This window comes from Bombina bombina, chromosome 7 (genome assembly GCF_027579735.1).
Source record: "Bombina bombina isolate aBomBom1 chromosome 7, aBomBom1.pri, whole genome shotgun sequence".
NCBI lineage: Eukaryota > Metazoa > Chordata > Amphibia > Anura > Bombinatoridae > Bombina > Bombina bombina.
Genome location: NC_069505.1, coordinates 563,396,785 through 563,417,581, shown reverse-complemented (window position 1 = coordinate 563,417,581; position 20,797 = coordinate 563,396,785). Strand labels below are relative to the sequence as shown.

The 20,797-nt window shown below is 35.6% G+C and overlaps 1 protein-coding gene across 1 annotated transcript in view; it reads right to left on the bottom strand.

The window, feature by feature from the left end:
- LOC128636567 (major histocompatibility complex class I-related gene protein-like) overlaps positions 1-20,503 on the bottom strand; it is an 86,833-nt gene extending 66,330 nt beyond the window's left edge. Inside the window, exons 1-4 of the mRNA XM_053689561.1 lie at positions 20,455-20,503; positions 15,970-16,233; positions 6,651-6,920; positions 745-1,017 (exon numbers count right to left, since the gene is read on the bottom strand). Coding sequence (XP_053545536.1) covers positions 745-1,017; positions 6,651-6,920; positions 15,970-16,233; positions 20,455-20,503 — 856 coding nt within the window. The remainder of the gene's footprint in view (positions 1-744; positions 1,018-6,650; positions 6,921-15,969; positions 16,234-20,454) is intronic.
- Between the last annotated feature and the right edge of the window lie 294 nt (positions 20,504-20,797).

Below are 20,797 nucleotides of genomic sequence, written 5' to 3'. Positions count from 1 at the left end.
CGCTGATCGCGAACGCAAAATTTTAGGTTCGCGACATCACTAACGCTGACACTACGAGAGCAAATTTTGTTTGTGGTCAAGCGCAACAGTTTACTTTTAACTTGTAATTTGCATGCAAATTAGCACAGTCGCAATTCTGCTTATTGCTTCGCACGCTAACTTTAGCTCTCCACTATCTAGCCCTTAGTCTTTAGTTTTGTGAACACATTTCTTTCAGATTTATGTCAGTTCAAGGTGACATAAATCCTAAATACACTGTTTAGATACTAATAAAAATTTAAATCACATAAAAAAAAAGAAGTGTCTTAAAAGGGACAGTAAAGTCATAATTAGACATTTGTTATTTAAACAGAGAATACAATTTTAAAAAACTTTCCAATTTACTTCTATTATTTAATTGTCTTCCTTCTCTTGTTATCCTTTGCTGAAAGGTTTATCTAGGTAAGCTCAGGAGCAGCAAAGAACCTAGGTTCTAGCTGCTGATTGGTGGCTGCATATATTTATACCGATTGTCATTGGCTCACCCATGAATTCAGTTAGAAACCAGTGGTGCATTGCTGCTCCTTCAACAAATTATACTAAGATAATGAAACAAATTAGATAATAGAAGTAAATTAGAAAGTTGTTTAAAATTGTATTCTCTATCTGAATCATGAAATACATTTTGGGGGTTTCATGTCCCTTTAATTTATTTCACTAAGTTAATCTACCTCTCTTTTCTTTTAGTTATTCTTCGATACTCACCCCATAACACGATCATAGGGTTATTTAGGCTGCTGTGGTCAATATGGCAACCGTAAGTGTCTTCATTCTTTGGAATAACCTCTACTGTGACTCTAATCTGATAGGTCCCATCAGGATTGGGGAGGATTTGTTTAGCAACATCTGAATAAACATCATCTTTACTGTTCTTCACCCACTTGGCATCCACAGCTCGTGGGTAAAACCCGTATGCCAGGCAGTGAAGTTTTGTCGCAGTGTCTGATTGGTGATCAAAAATTTCTACTTTTGGGGGAACTGAAAAACAAAACAAAAAGTTATTACACTTAAAGGGACAGTCAACTCAAACACTGGTAATAATTAAAAAGATAGTAGATAACACCTTTCCTACCCATTCCCCAGCTCGCAACAACCAACATTGTTATATTAATATACTTTATAACCTTTAAACCTCTAAATGTCTGCCTGTTTCTAAGCCACTATAGACAGCCTCTTATCACTTTTTTTTAATTAGCTTTTCACAGCAGGAGACTGCTAGTTCATGTGGGCCATATAGATAACCTTCAGCTAGATTACGAGTTTTGCGTTACAAGTGAAAAAGCCTCAATGCTGCTTTTTCACTACCGCTGCTATTACGAATCTTGTAGGTACAGCTGTACCGCACACTTTTTTGGCCGTCACGCAATGTAACTACCGCACTTTTTAAAAAGTCCTTTTTCAATGGGACTTCCATAGCGCTGGTATTACGAGTTTGTCTGTCCGGCCAAAAAGTGAGCGGTACAGCCCATAACTACAAGATCTGTACCGTCACCTGAAAGTCAGTAGTTATGGGTTTTACGCTAAAAAGCTGTACCATAAAACTCATAATTTAAGTGTTACAAAGTACACTAACACCCATAAACTACCCATTAACCCCTAAACCAAGGCCCTCCCACATTGCAAACACAATATAATAAAATTATTAACCCCTAATCTGCTGCCCCCAATGTCGTTGCCACCTACATACACTTATTAACCCCTTATCAGCTGTCCCTAACATCACTGCAACCTACATTACTGTTATTAACCCCTAATCTGCTGCCCCCCAAATTGCCGCCAGCTAACTACACTTATTAACCCCTAATCGGTTGCCCCCAATGTCGCTGCCACCATACTAAAGTTATTAACCCCTAAACCTAACACCCACTTACTTTAACATAATTAAAATAAATTACAAATAAATATTACAATTAATACCTAAATTATTCCTATTTAAAACTAAATACATATACTTACCCGTAAAATAAAACCTAAGATCGCTACAATATAACTAATAGCTATATTGTATCTAGCTAATGTTTTATTTTTATTTCACAGGTAAGTTTGTATTTATTTTAACTAGGTAGATTAGTTATTAAATAGTTATTAACTATTTACTAACTACCTAGTTAAAATAAATACAAATTTACCTGTAAAATAAAACCTAACCTGTCTTACACTAAAACCTAACATTACACTGAAATTAAATACATTAAATTAACAAAATACATTCATCTAAATTACAGAAAATAATAAACACTAAATTACACAAAATAAAAAAGAGATTATCAAATATTTAAACTAATTACACCTAATCTAATAGCCCTATCAAAATAAAAAAGCACCCAAAATAAAAAAAAAACTACCCTACACTAAACTGCCAATGGCCCTTAAAAGGGCCTTTTGCGGGGCATTGCCCCAAAGAAATCAACTCTTTTACCTGTAAAAATAAAATACAAACAACCCCCCAACAGTAAAACCCACCACCCACACAACCAACCCCCCAAAAAACTACCTAAAAAAACTAAGCTCCCCATTGCCCTGAAAAGGGCATTTGGCTCATTTACGAAAAGCCCAAACCAACCCTAAAAAAAAAAAAAATATCGTAACGCTAACCCCCGAAGATCCACTTACAGTTGCTGAAGTCCCGCTTGAAGTATCTACATCCCGGCGGCACGGAGCAGATCCATCCTGAAGACATCCAGGCTGAGCATCCTCTTCATACGGTCGCCGCTGTACACTGAATTTTCAATGCAAGGTACCCAATTCAAAATGGCGTCCCTTTGTAACATATGCCTGTCTGATATCACTGTCCCTTTAAGACTGCCTTCCCTGCTACTGACATTCATACTGTGTGAGCAGTATCTGCATTCAACGTACCTGCCAAATTAACTAATCATTCATGCACCTGATTCCCTCAGCCTCCTTTTAAATCTTCTCAGGCCCAATGTGCATTGCATTAGTATTGAAGTTTTGTTCCAGAAACAGATGTCTGTGACTGTTTCCATTATGAATTTTACCAGCATATACAGCCTTTCCTTCAAGCTATGCTTAAAATCATCTAATCGCAAGTATCCATATAATTCCTTTTGTTTCCTGGACACTGCTACTTAAAGGAATACTAAACCCAATTTTTTTCTTTCATGATTCAGATAGAGCATGAGATTTTAAGCACCTTTTTAAATTTACTCCTATTATCAATTTTTTTTGTCCTCATGTTATCTTGATTTGAAAAAGCAGTACTGTAAGCTTTGGAGCCGGACCATTTTTTGTTCAGCACCTGGGTAGCACTTGCTGATTTGTGGCTAAATGTTGCAAACCAATCAGCAAGCGCTACCAAGGTGCTGAACTAAAAATGGGCTGGCTCCTAACCTTTTATTACTGCTTTTTTAAATCAAGATAACATGAGAACAAAGAAAAATTGATAATAGGAGTAAATTAGAAAGTTGCTTAAAATTGCATGCTCTATCTGAATCATGAAAGAAAAAATTTGGGGTTAGTATCCCTTTAATCTCTGAACTATTTCTAAATTACAACAATGCATTGGTTATAATCTCTCAAATTGCTACAACAGCATCATACTCAAAACTTTACAACTTTTCTCTGCTACAAGTTATCATAGTTGAAATATCCTCCTGCAAGCATGTTAATCTATTCAGAACTCTGCTTCTATGTGTTCAGTTAAACAGTTCTCCTGTGATTTTACAATATATACACAATCAGTATTTAATGCCTTAAACTTACCTGTGCAACTCTGCTTACAGCTCTAAATACTATTATTAAGTACTGTGAACCTGCAGTAAGTCTTTGCATCCATGAGTCACAACCTTTTACCAGTTTACTCTGAAGCCTGAACATTACATTGCTATATTTATCTCATGAATGCTGCAGCTACTCCTATTAACGATTAGTCACAGTATCAATTTATGTTTCCGTTGAAGAAATTATATTCATATGCTTTACTCTCTATGATTTCTACAATAACTTCTTGCAACTATGAAACACAGAATATCATCTATCCACGTCCAGGATACTCTTCCCTGGGTCAGGGGTCGGTGTCTCCAATTCCCTACCACTGCCCAGAGGGTCTGTGTCCTGAGCGCATATACACCAGAACCTGACACCCTTGCATTCCTATTGGCTGATTTGATTTTGGAAATTCAAATCAGCCAATAGGATGAGAGCTACTGAAATTATATTGGCTGATTTGAATAGCCAATAGAATTTCAGTAGCTCTCATCCTAGTGGCTGATTTAAACAGCCAATAGGATTTCAGTAGCTCTCATCCTATTAGCTGATTTGAATTTCCAAAATCAAATCAGCCAATAGGAATGCAAGGGACACCATTTTGAATTGCATACCTTGCATTGAAGATTCAGTGTACGGCTGCGACCGTATGAAGAGGATGCTCCACGCTAGATTTCTTCAGAATGGATCCGCTCCGCGCCACCGGGATGAAGATAGAAGATGCTGCCGGGATGAAGATGGAGCCGCCTGGATAAAGATGGAGCCGCCTGTCGCCTGGATGAAGATAAATCCGCCGGAATGAAAATCCTTCAAGCGGGATTTCAGCAACTGTATGTGGATCTTCGTAGGGTTAGTGTTAGGATTTTTTAAGTTTATTTGGGTGTTTTTTTTGTTGTTTAGGGTTTGGGCTTTTCGTAAAAAAGCTAAATGCCCTTTTCAGCGCAATGCAAAAGAGCTAAATGCCCTTTTAAGGGCAATGCCCATACAAATTCCCTTTTCAGGGCAATGGGTAGCTTAGGTTTTTGTTAGAGTTAGGTTTTTATTTTGGGGGGTTGGTTGGGGGGTGGGTTTTACTGTTGGGGGTCTATTTTTAGCTGTTTAACTTAGAGCAATGCCCTACAAAGGGCATTTTTAATGGCTATTGGTAGTTTAATGTAGGCTAGGCTTTTTTTATTTTCGGTGGGCTTTTTTATTTTTATAGGGCTATTAGATTAGGTGTAATTCTTTTTTATTTTTGATAATTTTGTCTTTTTAAATTTTTTGTAATTAGATAGTTTGTAAGTTTTGGAGTAGCGTTAGGATTTTTTTAATGTGTAATAAAGTTTATTTAATTGGTAGTTAGTTTTTTTAATTTTACAGGTAAGATTTAATTTAAGATAGGAAAATTGTAATTTTAATATAAAGTTAAGGGGGGGCGTTAGGTTTAGGGTTTACTAGTTTAAATTAGTTTATTGCGATGTGGAGGGCTTTTGGTTTAGGGGTTAATAGTTTAATTTAGTATATTTCGTTGTGGGGGCTTGCGGTTTAGGGGTTAATAGGTTTATTATAATGGCGGCGGTGTAGGGCTTAATAACTTTAGTATAGTAGCAGCGATGTGGGCGGACGGCAGATTAGGGGTTAATAATTAAAGAGTGTTTGCGATGCAGGAGGGCGTCAGTTTAGGGCTTAATAACTAGTATAGTGGTGGCGATGTCGGGAGCGGCAGATTAGGGGTTAATAACTAATATAGTGTTTGCGATGCAGTAGGGCCTTGGTTTAGGGGTTAATAGGTAGTTTATGGGTGTTTAGTGCACTTTGAGTTTTGTAGCGTAAAACTCATAACTACTGCTTTTAGATTGCGAGACGGATCTTGTTGGTATAGGCTGGAATGCAAGCTTTTCAGCCTCACCGCAAAACTCGTAAGGGCAGCGCTATGGAAGTCCCATGAAAAAACTTAATTTTTACGAGTGCGGGACTGACGTTGCATTACAGGCTAAAAGGCTTGCGAAACAGCTATACTGACAAGACTTTGAAATGGCTGCGGTGCTGTTTTAACACTGAAATTACCATTTTTTCAGTGTTAAAACACAAATGCACAATTTGTAATCTAGGTGTATATTTGTTAATTGCTGACATGCTACAAGTCCCACTGGTGCTCATAGCAGCTGCAGTAATTAAAATGCTGGTGCACTGAAAATATCTAGCTATGCTTCACATGCACGTGGAGAGAAAAATGCCAACACTATAACCCTGATAACGTTTACTAGAAGCATTTTTTTGTAAATACATGTATATAGTAAATATGTTTCTAATAAAAAATGTAGTTAAAGGGATAGTAAAATCCATATTAAAGTTTCATGATTCAGATAGGACATGTAATTTAAAACACTTTTTTTAATTTACTTTAATCATTACATTTGCTTTGTTCTCTTTGTATTCTTAGTTGAAAGCTAAACCTAGAAGGCTCATATGCTAATTTCTAAGTCCTTGAAGGCCGCCTCTTATCTGAATGCATTTGACAGTTTTTCACAGCTAGAGGGGTGTTAGTTCATGTGTTTCATATAAATAACATTGTGCTCACACACGTGGAGTATTTTAAAAATCTGCACTAATTGCCTACAATGCAAATCTGTTAAAAGATCTGAGATAAGGAGGCAGTCAGCAGAAGCTTAGATACAAGGTAATTACAGAGGGGAAAAAGTATATTAATATAACCATGTTGGTTATGCAAAACTGGGGAATGGTAAAGAAAGGGATTATCTATCTTTTTAAATAAAAATATGTTTGGTGTTTACTATCCCTTTAATGTATCTGCATTTAAATTTTGACCGGAATTTCCCTTTAAATAACAGACATTAAACTATGTCATAGTTACAGTGTAAAGATTACATATTGTGACCTCTCACCTTTCCTCTCCAGCTTATTCTGCCCAAGTCTGAAATACATTTTTATCCACCTTATGCAGTCACGTTCAATTAGATCCTTATTTCTTATCATTCCATCAATATTCCACTTCTGTGTTATGTATTGAGCCTCTTGATGCATAGGAATAAAAATGACTCTCTCCTTATCAAACGCAATGATTTCCTCCCCATCATAACCAAACTCTAGTCCTCCGTTAATGGTGCCATCGTCATGTAATTCACATTCAAGCTTTACCTGGAGTATGTGTTTATCTGCATGAAAATTAAACAATATATATTATGCTATTTAAAGATTAAAGGGACACTGAACCCAAATTATTTTCTTTCGTGATTCAGATAGAGTAGCAATTTTAAGCAACTTTTTAATTTACTCCTATTATTTTTTCTTTGTTCTCTTGCTATCTTTATTTCAAAAGAAGGCATCTAAGCTAAAGCTAAGGAGCCAGCGATTTTTTGGTTCAGACGATGGACAGCACTTGTTTATTGGTGGGTAAATGTATCCACTAATCAGTAAGAACAACCCAGATTGTTCACCAAAAATGGGCCGGCGTCTAAACTTACATTCTTGCTTTTCAAATAAAGATACCAAGAGAATGAAGAAAAATTGATAATAGGAGTAAATTAGAAAGTTGCTTAAAATTGCAAGCTCTATCTGAATCATGAAAGAAAAAAAATTGGGTTCAGTGTCCCTTTCACATGCACTACATTATTCCCTTTGCGCGCACCTTTTCCCAACATAGCGCACATGACTTGTGAAAGTGCGCACAATCCAATAGGAATGCACTTTTTTTTTTAATGTTAGCAGCCCAGGGAGATAGCAGGCACTAGTTACTTTAAGGTGAATTGAGATTAAAAGGACAGTCTAAACTTTATTAATCTTAAAGTCTTACCTTAGATTAAGCTGCAAATAGCCTCCTGCACCCTTTCTATATCATGCAGCAGAAATGTTAAAAAAGTTATTTTAAAATTAATATTGTTCCTGGCCACTTTGAAATGGCTGGCAAACTCCGCCCACTGATGACATAACAATATGGGCTGCATATAGTGTCCAATCACAATAGGCTCACTGGTTGGATTCAACAGGCTATCAATGCTATTCAGCAGAGTGCCTAGATGCAGTCCAGATCATGATGTCATCAGTGGGCAGAGCTTGGCAGCCAATTCAAAGTGGCCAGACACAAGATTAATTTTAAAATAACTTTTTTACTGTTCCTGCTGCATGATATAGAAAATGTGGAGGAGGCTATTTGCCGCTTTATCTAAGGTAAGACTTTAAGATGACTTAATTGTAGACTGTCTCTTTAAGAATGAGATCATAAAATATCTCTGACATTTTTAGGAAATAATTACATCTGTTTCTATTTGCTATGTACACCATAAAAAAGTGACATTGTATACTATAAAATCCATACTGTATTTCAAATTTTATCAAAATATTGTTATAAAATAATGTTATTTTTATATTCATTAAAAAGAAGCAATAAAGGTCTGTGAAGAAAAATGTTTAAAAAATGCCTTATAAGTATTTTTTTTTTAAATAAAGTTACTTGCATTGGGCTTTTACTAGTAGTAAATAAAAAGAGAGAAGCGCTCAACCTGGGAACGAACAATAGCATAATAGCTTGTTCTATGGCTAGTTACCACCCTAGAAGCAGCCTCTTTTTGCTCAACATGTGCCTTTCACAGAGAAGAACTTTCCTGAAGCATCTCAGTCTGATCCTGACTTCACAGTACAGTCCAGCCCCGAAATACCAGGCAATCCCTCTCTGAATGAGAGAAACAGCAAAACCCCAGACTTATGTTTTGGCCTATTGAGCAAAAAGAGGCTGCTTCCAGACGTGGACCCGTTGCTCAGTGTGCCTAGAGGGATATGGTTGCACCTCACTGACAAGGCCCACAATAGGCCGAAACGTACGTCTGGGGTTTTGCTGTTTCTCTCGTTCAGAGAGGTACTGCCTGGTATTTCGGGGCTGGACTGTACTGTGAAGTCAGGATCAGACTGATATGCTTCAGAAAAGTTCTTCTCAGTGAAAGGCATATGTTGAGCAAAAAGAGGCCGCTTCTTGGGTGGTAACTAGCCATAGAACAAGCTATTATGCTATTGTTCGTTCCCAGGTTGAGCACTTCTCTCTTTTTATTTTTACTAGTAGTAGCCTGATCCACCCCCCTAATCTGTGTCCTGCATCAACTCTTGAGGGATCGTCTTTCAAGAGTGGTAATGAGAGGCAATGCGTATGCGATTAAAGGTTGCATGTGCACATGACAGTCACTCTCTAATGCACATGACATAGGTAAGCGCAAAAGTTATGGCAAATGTAGTCAAATGGCTCTTGGTTTGTGACCTGTATTCTCCTCTAGAAAAAGGGAGCAATGTGGAGGGACAGAAAGGTGAATATAGCCACATCATTGTTTATCCACTACCTACAGAAAATTAAAGGCAGTTTACCAACAGCGGGATTTGCAGGTATACCATGCTACGTAAATGTGAAGTAATTTTATGTCCCTATAATTTTTGCAAAATGGTTGCTGCACAATTAAGATCAGGATGGGGCGGGGCCTGTAGCATGAGATCCCCAGAATACATTATCTGACTTCACCCAAAGATCTTATTAAAATATTAGACTTAAAAAGGACCATTAAATACAGTAAAATTACATAAAATAACTAATTTATATTAAAAAGATAATGCTATAACATTCATTGGGAGCAGTAGATATTTTTCTTGAGAAATTTTAAAGTTTACCTCTTTTTTTCCTACCCCAAAATCATGTGACAGCTATCAGCCAATAATAGACTCATATAGGTAGTTATTGTGAACTCTTGTACATGCTCAGTAAGAGTTGGTGCCTCAGAATGTATGCATATAAAAAAAAGGCACAATTTGGTAGTGGAAGTTTATCGGAAAATTTTTTTTTTATTTTTTTTTTATTTGCCTGCTCTTTCTGAATCCTGAAAGTTTAAAAAGGGACATGAAACCCAAAAAAAATATTTCATGATTCAGATAGAGAATACAATTTATAATAACATTCCAATTTACTTCTATTATCTAATTTGCTTCATTCTTAGGTATCCTTTGTTGAAGAAATAGCAATGCGCATTGGTTGAGTCAATAACACATGGCATCTATATGCAGCCACCAATCAGCAGCAACTGAGCCTATTTACATATGTGTTTCAAGTAAGAATATCAAGAGAATAAAGCAAACTAGATAATCGATGTAAACTGGAAAGCTGTAAAAAAATTGCATGATCTTTCTAAATCATGAAAGAAAAATGTGGGTTTCATGTCCCTTTAATTTAAGTTAAGTATCCCTTTAATGAGTCTCAAATAAATCTACTGATAATGTTTATTAATTGGATTGTGATGTCTCTTATTGATATTTAATGCTAAGTACCGGGGTTTGGTCTAATGTTAACCTATAACAATAAAAATAAACATTTTAGTAAAATGTAAGAAGATTTATCAGTTCAGTGATTTTATTGGCTGTACAGTTTTGGCTAATGAAAGTTATCTTACTATTAAGTGGTTAAAGGAACCTTAAATATAGTAGAATTGCATAGACAACAAATGGATATAAAATGAAAAAGTTGTAGCACTTACTCCGCCTCCTGTATCATGTGAATATGGATGGGCGAATGTTTCTAAAAATTCATAATTTAAAACGAATTTTTATACATTCGTTCAAATCGAATTTCGAATGTTTATATAACATTCTAACATTCTATTTTCAAATTTTCATTTTCGAATTTTTCAATAAAATTCAAAAATATTTGTTAGAATAATAAAATGTTTAGCTATGTATTCATTCAATTTCGAAATGTAATATTTGAATGTACAAAATACACTAAAAGTATTAACAGCGCAACTTGGTAGAGAAGAGGATATGGGATAATATTAAAATAAGAGGGATATTAGAATGAATAAATTAGCTAAAAACTTAAATAAATACTGCAGCAACTATAAAATAAAAATAATAAATAAGAAATACACATACAAGTTAATATAAATACATATAAATACTAAAAAGCAATAGTGAATGAATAGAAAGCCTAAAAAGCAAATGATCAAACGTAATTGATCTGTCTGAATAGATATTACCCACTACAGGGAAGTGTCCTTAGGAGTGTTCATATAGACTAATGATTGTTGCAGTAGTTAGTAATGTCAACTCCTGATCACAGTCCTTAGAGGGTGGGGTGCAGCTACTTCCAGAGGCTTGTTTCCAAACGCTCTTTTTGGTTGCAGATCCTATGGTGAGAAAAAGAGACAGCGCAACCCCACATCAAGGTAGCAATTTTCACAAATTTATTGAATACACACAAGTAATGCACTTACAAACAGTTTGAAATTTCTCGCATTGATCCCTTCATAGGGAAAAAGGAAGCAAGTCCCAGTTTAGAAATCCTTCCGGTCACAGTTGTATTACTGCCGCATCGATATTCCTTCCACACTGTCTAAGTAAAACGGAGCCGTCCTAAGCTCCACCCCCAACGCGTTTCGTCTGCGCTGTCCAGACTTTATCAAGAGGAAATGGTGATGTTTAGCACGCTCCTGTGTGCTGCTATTTACATCCGGCCGTCACTTCTCATTGGTTGTTCACTGACCTATCAGGTCGCGGATTGCGACCAAGCCTCTTAACACTAAAGGCAATATCGCAAACTAATCCACTTGATGAAAAATAAATCTACAGTCTTACTATTTGTCAGCATACTCCATTAAATGTTTGAATACTTAGATCTTCTGATAAAACATTAAAGGAACAATTAGTAAAGCATAAATGGACCTCTATATATACGTAGTTCATTATTCACAGATTAACATTAGGATAAAATTCATTCACTTCATAAAAGATTCTTTACATGATTAAATACAAAAAGATTGACATATTAAAAAGGCTGAATAAATACTTACATATACAATTCATGTTTAATAAAAATTCTCCTTATAGGAACCTATATAGCTACAGAAAGAATTAATAAAAAATCATTCATAATTAATAAAAATTCATCTTGAAAGGACCTATATTATATTAAAAAGAGTTGATCTGAATTCAAACAACAGTCCATAAAAAATTAATTACTTATTTTGTTACAAGAAGAGAGAAAAATATACTGATTTTACAGCATAAAGGCCTGCAAGTCTATATCGACATTTAACCCTTTTGGGGCCATACAGTTAAGCAGGTGAATCCATTTGGTTTCACACTTTCTGAGGTGCATTAACCTTTGCTGTTCATTGCCTACTGACTGTGGGATAGTCTCTAATATTTTCACTTTGAGGCTATTTGGATTTTTGTCATGTACCCTCCTAAAGTGTTCAGATACACTATGATTTTCATATCCCTTTGTTATGTTCTCTATGTGTTCATAGATGCGGCGTTTGACTTTCCTTTTCGTTCTTCCCACGTAAATTAAATTACATTCACATATGAGATAATACACCGCATATATGGACACACATGAAGCTCTATCTTTAATTTTAAATTCCTTGGAGTGATCCCAATTGTAAACATTATCACCCTTACTAATGAGGCTACACATACAGCAGTTAAGTCTACCACACTTGAAAGTTCCCCCTTTATTAATGCACCAATCTGAGAGAGTCCCTTTCTTTGTATTTTTAATTTCTCTTAATTTTGAAGGAGCCAAAATATTTTTAATACTTTTGTTTTTCTTAAAGATGGTTACCGGGTGAGGGTCTAAATGGGGTCCTAGCACAGGGTCAGCCAACAGGATATTCCAATGTTTTTTAAAGTATTTTTAATAAAGTTAGCACCTAGATTATATGTTGTTATAAATTTAGCTCCCCATTTCTTTTCCTCATTCTGGGTTTCAACCTGATGTTCATTAGTGCTGAGCAGAAGGTCCCCTCTATCCTTATTCCTGCTTTCAATTCTTGCTTTCTGTATTAAGCTACTGTCATACCCTTTCTTTAAAAATTTGTCTTCTAACTGATCAGCTTCTGTATCAAAGTCATCTATGTTGGTACAGTTTCTACGAATCCTAAGGAATTGGCCATATGGTATATTTCTTTTCCATTGGGGCAGGTGGCCACTTCCTGCATTTAGAAACCCATTACTATCTACTTCTTTCTTAAAATTCTTGACCGCTGTTTTATTGGTAATCTGATCAATGAAAAGACATAAATCCAGAAATTCTATTTCACTCTTGTGTATTTTACTTGTAAATTCCAGGTTAAAATTATTGTTATTAAGATGACTGATAAACTCCATAGCTTTAGTATCACTCCCTTTCCATACCATGAGAATGTCATCGATATAGCGCCGATATATCATGACATTCTCCTTGTATGGATTGTTATTCCACACGTACCTCTCCTCGAAAGCAGCCATGTAAATATTGGCATAGGAAGGGGCCATGGGCGTACCCATGGCCGTTCCTTGTATCTGCTGATAAAACTTTTTCTCGAAGGAGAAGAAATTGTGGAATAAAATAAATTCAATCCCTCTAGCTAAATACTTGACTTGTATCGGTGGTACATCACTAAATTTGTCAAAGAACTCCTCAAAGGCTTTCACTCCCTCTGTATGTGGTATATTCGTATACAATGAGGTAATACGCCCATGGCTCCTTCCTATGCCAATATTTACATGGCTGCTTTCGAGGAGAGGTACGTGTGGAATAACAATCCATACAAGGAGAATGTCATGATATATCGGCGCTATATCGATGACATTCTCATGGTATGGAAAGGGAGTGATACTAAAGCTATGGAGTTTATCAGTCATCTTAATAACAATAATTTTAACCTGGAATTTACAAGTAAAATACACAAGAGTGAAATAGAATTTCTGGATTTATGTCTTTTCATTGATCCGATTACCAATAAAACAGCGGTCAAGAATTTTAAGAAAGAAGTAGATAGTAATGGGTTTCTAAATGCAGGAAGTAGCCACCTGCCCCAATGGAAAAGAAATATACCATATGGCCAATTCCTTAGGATTCGTAGAAACTGTACCAACATAGATGACTTTGATACAGAAGCTGATCAGTTAGAAGACAAATTTTTAAAGAAAGGGTATGACAGTAGCTTAATACAGAAAGCAAGAATTGAAAGCAGGAATAAGGATAGAGGGGACCTTCTGCTCAGCACTAATGAACATCAGGTTGAAACCCAGAATGAGGAAAAGAAATGGGGAGCTAAATTTATAACAACATATAATCTAGGTGCTAACTTTATTAAAAATACTTTAAAAAAACATTGGAATATCCTGTTGGCTGACCCTGTGCTAGGACCCCATTTAGACCCTCACCCGGTAACCATCTTTAAGAAAAACAAAAGTATTAAAAATATTTTGGCTCCTTCAAAATTAAGAGAAATTAAAAATACAAAGAAAGGGACTCTCTCAGATTGGTGCATTAATAAAGGGGGAACTTTCAAGTGTGGTAGACTTAACTGCTGTATGTGTAGCCTCATTAGTAAGGGTGATAATGTTTACAATTGGGATCACTCCAAGGAATTTAAAATTAAAGATAGAGCTTCATGTGTGTCCATATATGCGGTGTATTATCTCATATGTGAATGTAATTTAATTTACGTGGGAAGAACGAAAAGGAAAGTCAAACGCTGCATCTATGAACACATAGAGAACATAACAAAGGGATATGAAAATCATAGTGTATCTGAACACTTTAGGAGGGTACATGACAAAAATCCAAATAGCCTCAAAGTGAAAATATTAGAGACTATCCCACAGTCAGTAGGCAATGAACAGCAAAGGTTAATGCACCTCAGAAAGTGTGAAACCAAATGGATTCACCTGCTTAACTGTATGGCCCCAAAAGGGTTAAATGTCGATATAGACTTGCAGGCCTTTATGCTGTAAAATCAGTATATTTGTCTCTCTTCTTGTAACAAAATAAGTAATTAATTTTTTATGGACTGTTGTTTGAATTCAGATCAACTCTTTTTAATATAATATAGGTCCTTTCAAGATGAATTTTTATTAATTATGAATGATTTTTTATTAATTCTTTCTGTAGCTATATAGGTTCCTATAAGGAGAATTTGTATTAAACATGAATTGTATATGTAAGTATTTATTCAGCCTTTTTAATATGTCAATCTTTTTGTATTTAATCATGTAAAGAATCTTTTATGAAGTGAATGAATTTTATCCTAATGTTAATCTGTGAATAATGAACTACGTATATATAGAGGTCCATTTATGCTTTACTAATTGTTCCTTTAATGTTTTATCAGAAGATCTAAGTATTCAAACATTTAATGGAGTATGCTGACAAATAGTAAGACTGTAGATTTATTTTTCATCAAGTGGATTAGTTTGCGATATTGCCTTTAGTGTTAAGAGGCTTGGTCGCAATCCGCGACCTGATAGGTCAGTGAACAACCAATGAGAAGTGACGGCCGGATGTAAATAGCAGCACACAGGAGCGTGCTAAACATCACCATTTCCTCTTGATAAAGTCTGGACAGCGCAGACGAAACGCGTTGGGGGTGGAGCTTAGGACGGCTCCGTTTTACTTAGACAGTGTGGAAGGAATATCGATGCGGCAGTAATACAACTGTGACCGGAAGGATTTCTAAACTGGGACTTGCTTCCTTTTTCCCTATGAAGGGATCAATGCGAGAAATTTCAAACTGTTTGTAAGTGCATTACTTGTGTGTATTCAATAAATTTGTGAAAATTGCTACCTTGATGTGGGGTTGCGCTGTCTCTTTTTCTCACCATATAATATTTGAATGTGACATTCAAATTCCAAATAGCATTTCTAGTCTACAACTGTGTTTAATAAATGTAATATTCGAATTTGAATGTGATATTCGATTCGAATGTGATGTTCGATTCAAATGTGACATTCAAAATAGTGTTTCTAGTCTATAATTGTGTTTTATAAATGTAATATTCGAATTTGAAAGTGACATTCGAATTCGAATGTGACATTCGAAAACTGTAAATAAAATTTGAAAATCGAATTTTTAAGAATATTCGTTCTTATCAGCATTCTATTATGTAAATCGAATTTCTACAATAACATTTGTTCTAACATTCGAATTCGAATATAAACACATTCGCCCATCCCTACATGTGACAGTTGTAAGCAAATCACAGACAGGTATACGTATACACTTTTGCACGTGTTCAGTAGTAGCTGGTGCCTTAGAAAGTGTGCATATAAAAATACTGTGCACAATTTATTAATATAAATAAATTGGAAAGATTTTTTATTTTTTTAAAATGTTTGCTCTCTTTGAATCATAAAAAAAAAACAGTTTTACCTTAGAGTCTCTTTAATGAAATTTATGTAATGTCACTTACCAGTTGTCTGGTTAAACAGAACTCTTATCAAGCGAGTAATATCTCTGTGATATCTTTCAAAGTTTTGTGCTCGCTGAGTCATCTCCTTCCAGTGTTCAGGATCAGTTTTTTCATCCAGCCATTTATAAAATATCTCAGCACGCTCTGTTTCACTTGTATATTTCGCATATGGCATGTCATCAATGTATCCAATAATCGAGTACTTAGGCAGCCCAGGTATAGGTACAGGGGCTGTGGTGACAAAATACTGAAGTCTGTGACTGTCTAAAAAAAGTTATAAAAAAGACAATGCATTAATAACTTTATTTGTTAAGCTTTAGCATAAAAAAATCAAAAAGTAATGTCTAGACTTATATTTTTATTTAAATGACCAGTAACACAGTAGAATATCATAATCAATAACTGCTTGATAAAAAGACAATGCAAAACCACTTAGAAAACAATATTCTGATTTTAATATTTAAATATTCTGCCTTTTCCTTCTCAACTACATCATGTGACAGCCATAAGCCAATCCCAAAACGCATATATGTATATTCCATGAATTCTTGCACATGCTCAGTAGAATGTATGTATATTAAAAGATTTTGCACATTATTAAATGATCCATTGCAATTTCTAACTAGAAGAAACTTCCAGCACGTTGTGTAGATGGACAGACAATAGATAGATAGATAGATAGATAGATAGATAGATAGATAGATAGAAGGCACATGTCTAATACAAATCAACCAGTTTACCAAAAACAACCAGTTTACCTCCTCAGCTGCTTTACCACAAACTAGGGATGGGCAAATGTTTGACAAAAATTGAAAAATTAAACCAATTTTAACACTTTTGTTCATTTTGAATGTTTGTACCACATTCTAAGATTCATTTAATAGTATTTCTAATGCTTCCTTTAAATGTAATATTCGAATTATGCAATATTCAGAAAAAAATAAATAAGAATTTGTATCTATTATTTATCAATTTAGAAATTCCCTACAACATGGACTATTGAACTTCTGAATAGCATTTGTTAAATCGAATGTTTCATTCGAAATTTTGAATGTGGATATTCAATCTAATTATCAACATTCAAAACTGAAAGTAACATTCGTAAAAAACAGAAATAAACTTTGGTTACTGAATTTTTATTAATTTTTGTTTTTATCAATATTCGATTGTCCAAAACAAATGTCCACAAGACTATTCCTTGTACCACAAAGTGAACTGTGTTTTCACCACATTAGCCCATCTCTACCACACAAAAAACACAGTAGCTAAATGACCTCTGTGACTTATTTTGTGTAATGCATTGAGGCATATGAGTCCTTCTTAAATTTAACTATGACTTTAAAAAAATAAAAAAAAAAATGGACATTAAAGTGTCCAGTATTTTTATAACATTTAATTGGACAGCCTGCTAAAATAATTCACTGTCCCGTTGAAAACTGGACACCTTGCAACCCTAGGCATATCTAGAAAAATTGCTGGAAACAGATAAAGTTCTACACTGTTAGCTACAAGGGGAGCTTGTGAAAACATAAGGTAAGAATGCATTTTATTTATTTATTTTTATTTGTGAGGATCAAAGGGAGAGTCAGTGGCATATTTAGAATGTGTGCTGCCTTAGGCATTACAATTTTTTGTCAGGGTGTAATGTAACTTTCTTTTTCATGGAATGTTTTACACTCAGGTGGGTTGAATTAGCATATATGTATACAGTGTACATGTGACTAGTAATTATATATATATATAATACAGACAGCTAGCACTAGTTAAAGGGACAGTCAACTCCAAAATGTTTATTGTTTAAAAATGATAGACAATCCCTTTATTACCCATTCCCCAGTTTTGCATAAACAACACGGTTATATTAGTATACTTATAACCTCTCTGATTACCTTGTATCTAAGGCCTCTTTTGACTGCCCCCTGATCACATGACTATTTATTTATTTATTATCTATTGACTTATATTTTAGCCAATTAGTGCAGTATCAACCACAACTCACGGGAGAGAGTAAAAAGATTTAAATATAGCACACTTGAACTAGAAGGCCCCTGTTGTAAAAGGCTACAAAAAAAAATGTGGGAGGGCGGAGTTAACTGCCGAGCTGACCAGACGCACTCCGTGCTTAAAACACCTACAAAGAATAAAAAAGCCTTGGATTTTCTGATATACACAATCCTGAACCACAGAGGAACTATCTAGGCAATTTGCACAACCTGCGTACTGAGACTTTTGCCTTACTTAACTCCTAGGCGCAAGTTTTGAGCCAGTCTACGGAGTGCGCAGTTGCAGCCTACACCAAACACTGAAGTCCGACAGCTAAGACTATCATCGTTTGCCCCTGAACATTGCTCCGGAGGGTCGGGGCATTATCGATCTATCTTTTTAAACAATAACAAATGTTGGTATTAGCTGTCCCTTTAGGTCACCTGCCGCTCCTACCAGAGACTAAAAAAGTGCTGCCCCCCCCAATTGCTCAATTGCTGCCCTAGGCAAGTGCCTTGTTTGCCTAAGCCAAAATACGCCCCTGGGAAAGTAAACAGTACACTTGTGCATTAGCGAAAATTTCGGTTCATCCGAATCTTTCAGAACGAACATTCAGAAAAATTAGTTTTTTTATATATTCGTCTGCTGCACTATTCAGTATTTGTTTTGTTTAAAATGAAACAAATACTGAATATTCGGGGGAAATTAAATATAAATGTTCCTTTGCTACAGGTAAAAAAGCTCACCTGTAGCGTTATATTTACAGCTAGAGAGTTAGAGAGCCGTGCTAATTCCGACTCTTCTTCACAGAGCCCTATAGGCTGCACTAAAAGGAGGTGAAGTGTGTCGGATCCCAGGGTCTGCACAAAAGGTTCTGGGATTCGCTACGCTAAGTCTTTGATTAGCACGGCCCGTGGCTTTGTGAAGAAGGGTCGGAATTAGCGCAGCTCTCCAATGCACTTAAAATATCTAACCTCTAAAGGTAATTTAAAGTAAACAAATGACTCGAGATAAATTTAGTCAATATTTCTTTTTTTTTTTAATTAATTGGCGTATTGGTCCAGATATTTGTTTCTTGAAAACTAAACGAATATCCGTGCTTTCATTAACAATTTACATATGTAACTAAATGAATGCACAAGCCTAGTAAACACTTTGAGGTTGTAATATAAAATGTTTAAGGGGCCTGAAACCTCAAATTTTTCTTTTATGATTCAGATAGAGCATGCAATTTTAAACAACTTTCCCATATACCTCTATTATCAAATTTTCTTGGTATTCATTGTTAGAAAACAATCTCAGGAGCGTGCACGTGTCTGCAGAACGATATAGCAGCTGTTTTGCAAGAATGTTATTCATTTGCAAAAGCACTAGATGGCATTTAGCCCTCCAGACATGTGCACGCTATCTACCTAGGTATCACCTCAACAAAGAATTTTATGAGAATGAATAGAAGTAAACTGAAGACTTTTTAAAATGGTATGTTCTGTTTAAATCATCAAAGAATAATTTGGGGTTTCATGTCCCTTTAACCACTCTGAGCCGTCGCTAGCACTCTCCCAACTTGAGGGAGATCTGGGGCTCCCGCCCGCTCCTACCCCGGAAATCGGGCCTGCATAGTGACAGGCATCGCCGGCGCTTCGCGTTATGTGCGGTGACGTCATGCGCAATGACGTGATGATGTCACCGTGCAACTTTATTTAACATTAACAATATTAAGTATAGGAGCAGGGGGCATGCTGCTTAGAAGCCTGTATATCAGGCATCTAAGCAGCTACAGACCCCAAGACCTTTCCAACAGTGTAAGTCTTTAAAAAAATAAAAAAAAAACTTAAAACAGCTTAGCACCCAGGTGGGACATTAACAAAATTTTCCTTTCATGACTCAGATAGAGGATACAAATTTAAAAAAAACATTCCATTTACCTCAATTATCTAATTTGCTTAATTCTTTAGATATCCTTTGTTGAATAAATAGCAAAGCACATTGGTGAACCAATCACAAAACAGTTCCACACTCACTTGATGTTTTAGTTTATTGTGAGACTGCAGAAATCATTGCCATTACATTGCTAAGACTAAAATGTAGTGCAGAAAACTACGATGTGTAATGTCCCTTTAATGACTAATAAATACTATGTAGATAATAAACATACTTTAATGCTACTTTAAAGGGACAAGAAAGACAAAATTAAACTTGCATGATTAAGACAGAGCATGTCATTTTGAGACACTTTTAAATTTGCTTCATTCTCTTGGTATCCCTAGATGAAAAAGAATAATCACATATCCTACACTTGTGGGAGCTAGCTTCTAAATGGTGCCTGCACTCATTTGTCTCTTGTGATTGGCTAACTAGATGTGTTTATCTAGATGACAGTAGTGCAATGCTGTTCCTTCAGCTCAATTTACAATACTTTACAAACAGTTACAAGGAAATAGAAATACCTCAAACGGATTTGCAAAATACAATTTACTGATGCTATCTAAAACAAATACTCACCACAAGCTGCATCAGGAACTAGAAGCGATAACAGAAACAGTAATCGCATAGCTATAGCTCCGGGAGTTATGCACAAATATGTTGTAGAACTAAACAAATATGTAATCTGGAAATTACTAGTGAAAGCAGGAATTCTGCTGATGCAATTTATTGGGACGGCTTATGATGTTGTTCTGACTTTCTCAGCTGAGTGACAGCTGGACCAGCCAATTAGCATTCGAATGAGGAATTAGCATTGCAAGGCATGCACACGCCTGTAGCTTGTATTATCTCACTCACTGACAGCAGCTGTGAACGTTTATCTAATTGCACAGAATGTGTAGCTGCAGTAGCGCGTGACGTC